General features: G+C 46.3%; 1 protein-coding gene across 1 annotated transcript in view; it reads right to left on the reverse strand.

The window, feature by feature from the left end:
* Positions 1-1,258, reverse strand: part of DZANK1 (double zinc ribbon and ankyrin repeat domains 1) — a 73,998-nt gene that overhangs the window by 48,453 nt on the left and 24,287 nt on the right. The window contains exon 7 of the mRNA XM_023518386.1: positions 278-395. Coding sequence (XP_023374154.1) covers positions 278-395 — 118 coding nt within the window. The remainder of the gene's footprint in view (positions 1-277; positions 396-1,258) is intronic.

Consider the following 1,258-nt stretch of genomic DNA (forward strand, 5'->3'; position numbering starts at 1 on the left):
ATTTTTTGGTTGCAGCCGTCATTGTTGTTTTGGCAGGTCCGGGCTGGGGATTCGAACCTGCCACCTTAGGTGTACGTGGCTGGCGCCTTAGCCGGTTGAGCTATAGGCACAGAGCCAGTTTTTCCATTCTTAAGAAGGAATCTGGACAGTAAGGGTTTAATTTGCCTGTCATTCTTTCAACAAGTGTTAATGTTTGTGGTTCATGTGTACCAGGCACTGCTGCAAATAAAGATCACATAAAGCAATGAAAGGCATTTTTAAGAATTCTGCTGCTCACCTGAGCTCCTTCTGGGGGTGGGAGACGACAGCCAAATATGGGGGGCACATGAGAGCCGCATTCTTGACAGAAGAAAGCAAAGGGATCTGCTGGGCGAGGAGAGAGGCAGTGGGCACACCTGCAACAAAAGAAGTTTCTGATTGATGATGACATTTAAAAAATGCAAAAATCTGAAAGTGTTCAGTTTCAAAAACAAAACAAAAGCAGATCACTCTTGATGAATATGGAACAAGTTCAAGACAAGCAATGCTTCCCTAGGCCAGGCGCGGTGGCTCACACCTGTAATCCTAACACTCTGGGAGTCGAGGCAGGTAGATCACCTGAGCTCAGGAGTTTAAGACCAGCCTGAGCAAGAGCAAGACTCTGTCTCTGAAAAAGCTGGTTGTGGCAGGTGCCTATAGTCCCAGCTACTCAGAAGGGTAAGGCAACAGGATCACTTAAGTCCAAGAGTTTGAGGTTGTTGTGAGCTATGACGTCACAGCACTCTACCCAGGGCGACATAGTGAAACTCTGTCTCAAAAAAAAAGAAAAAAAACTGGTCTTTCATCTCACAATACAATACCAGAGTGAGACTCTGTCTCAAAAAAAAAAAAAAAAGAAAAAGAAATGCCTCCCTAAGTCATTTTACTACAAAGTGAACTCAGAGTTGGAATCCCCGGTACCCTTCTCCCATAGGCCTGGCCCACACACAGCCTTGACCCCATTTCTTAGTGGGGCTCTGGCTTATCCCATCACATTGGATTTGGTGTGTGTGAGGGTGAGCCTGGGAATTCCACTAACAGTTCACTGTGCTTCTTGCTTCTAGCATAGTTGCGGAGACCGGCCTTCTTGTCTGTTACCGTGGAGGGTCACTGTGAGTCCAGCCCTGCCTTTCTCTTTGCTCACCTGGTTAGTGTTAGTCTTTCTCTACCTCCAGGAGCCAGAAGGTCTAAACACTTGTTCATTCTCTACCTCCTGTAGGTTTAAACACTCCTTAAGAAC

Source organism: Otolemur garnettii, unplaced genomic scaffold (genome assembly GCF_000181295.1).
Source record: "Otolemur garnettii isolate 467f Iridium unplaced genomic scaffold, OtoGar3 scaffold00136, whole genome shotgun sequence".
NCBI lineage: Eukaryota > Metazoa > Chordata > Mammalia > Primates > Galagidae > Otolemur > Otolemur garnettii.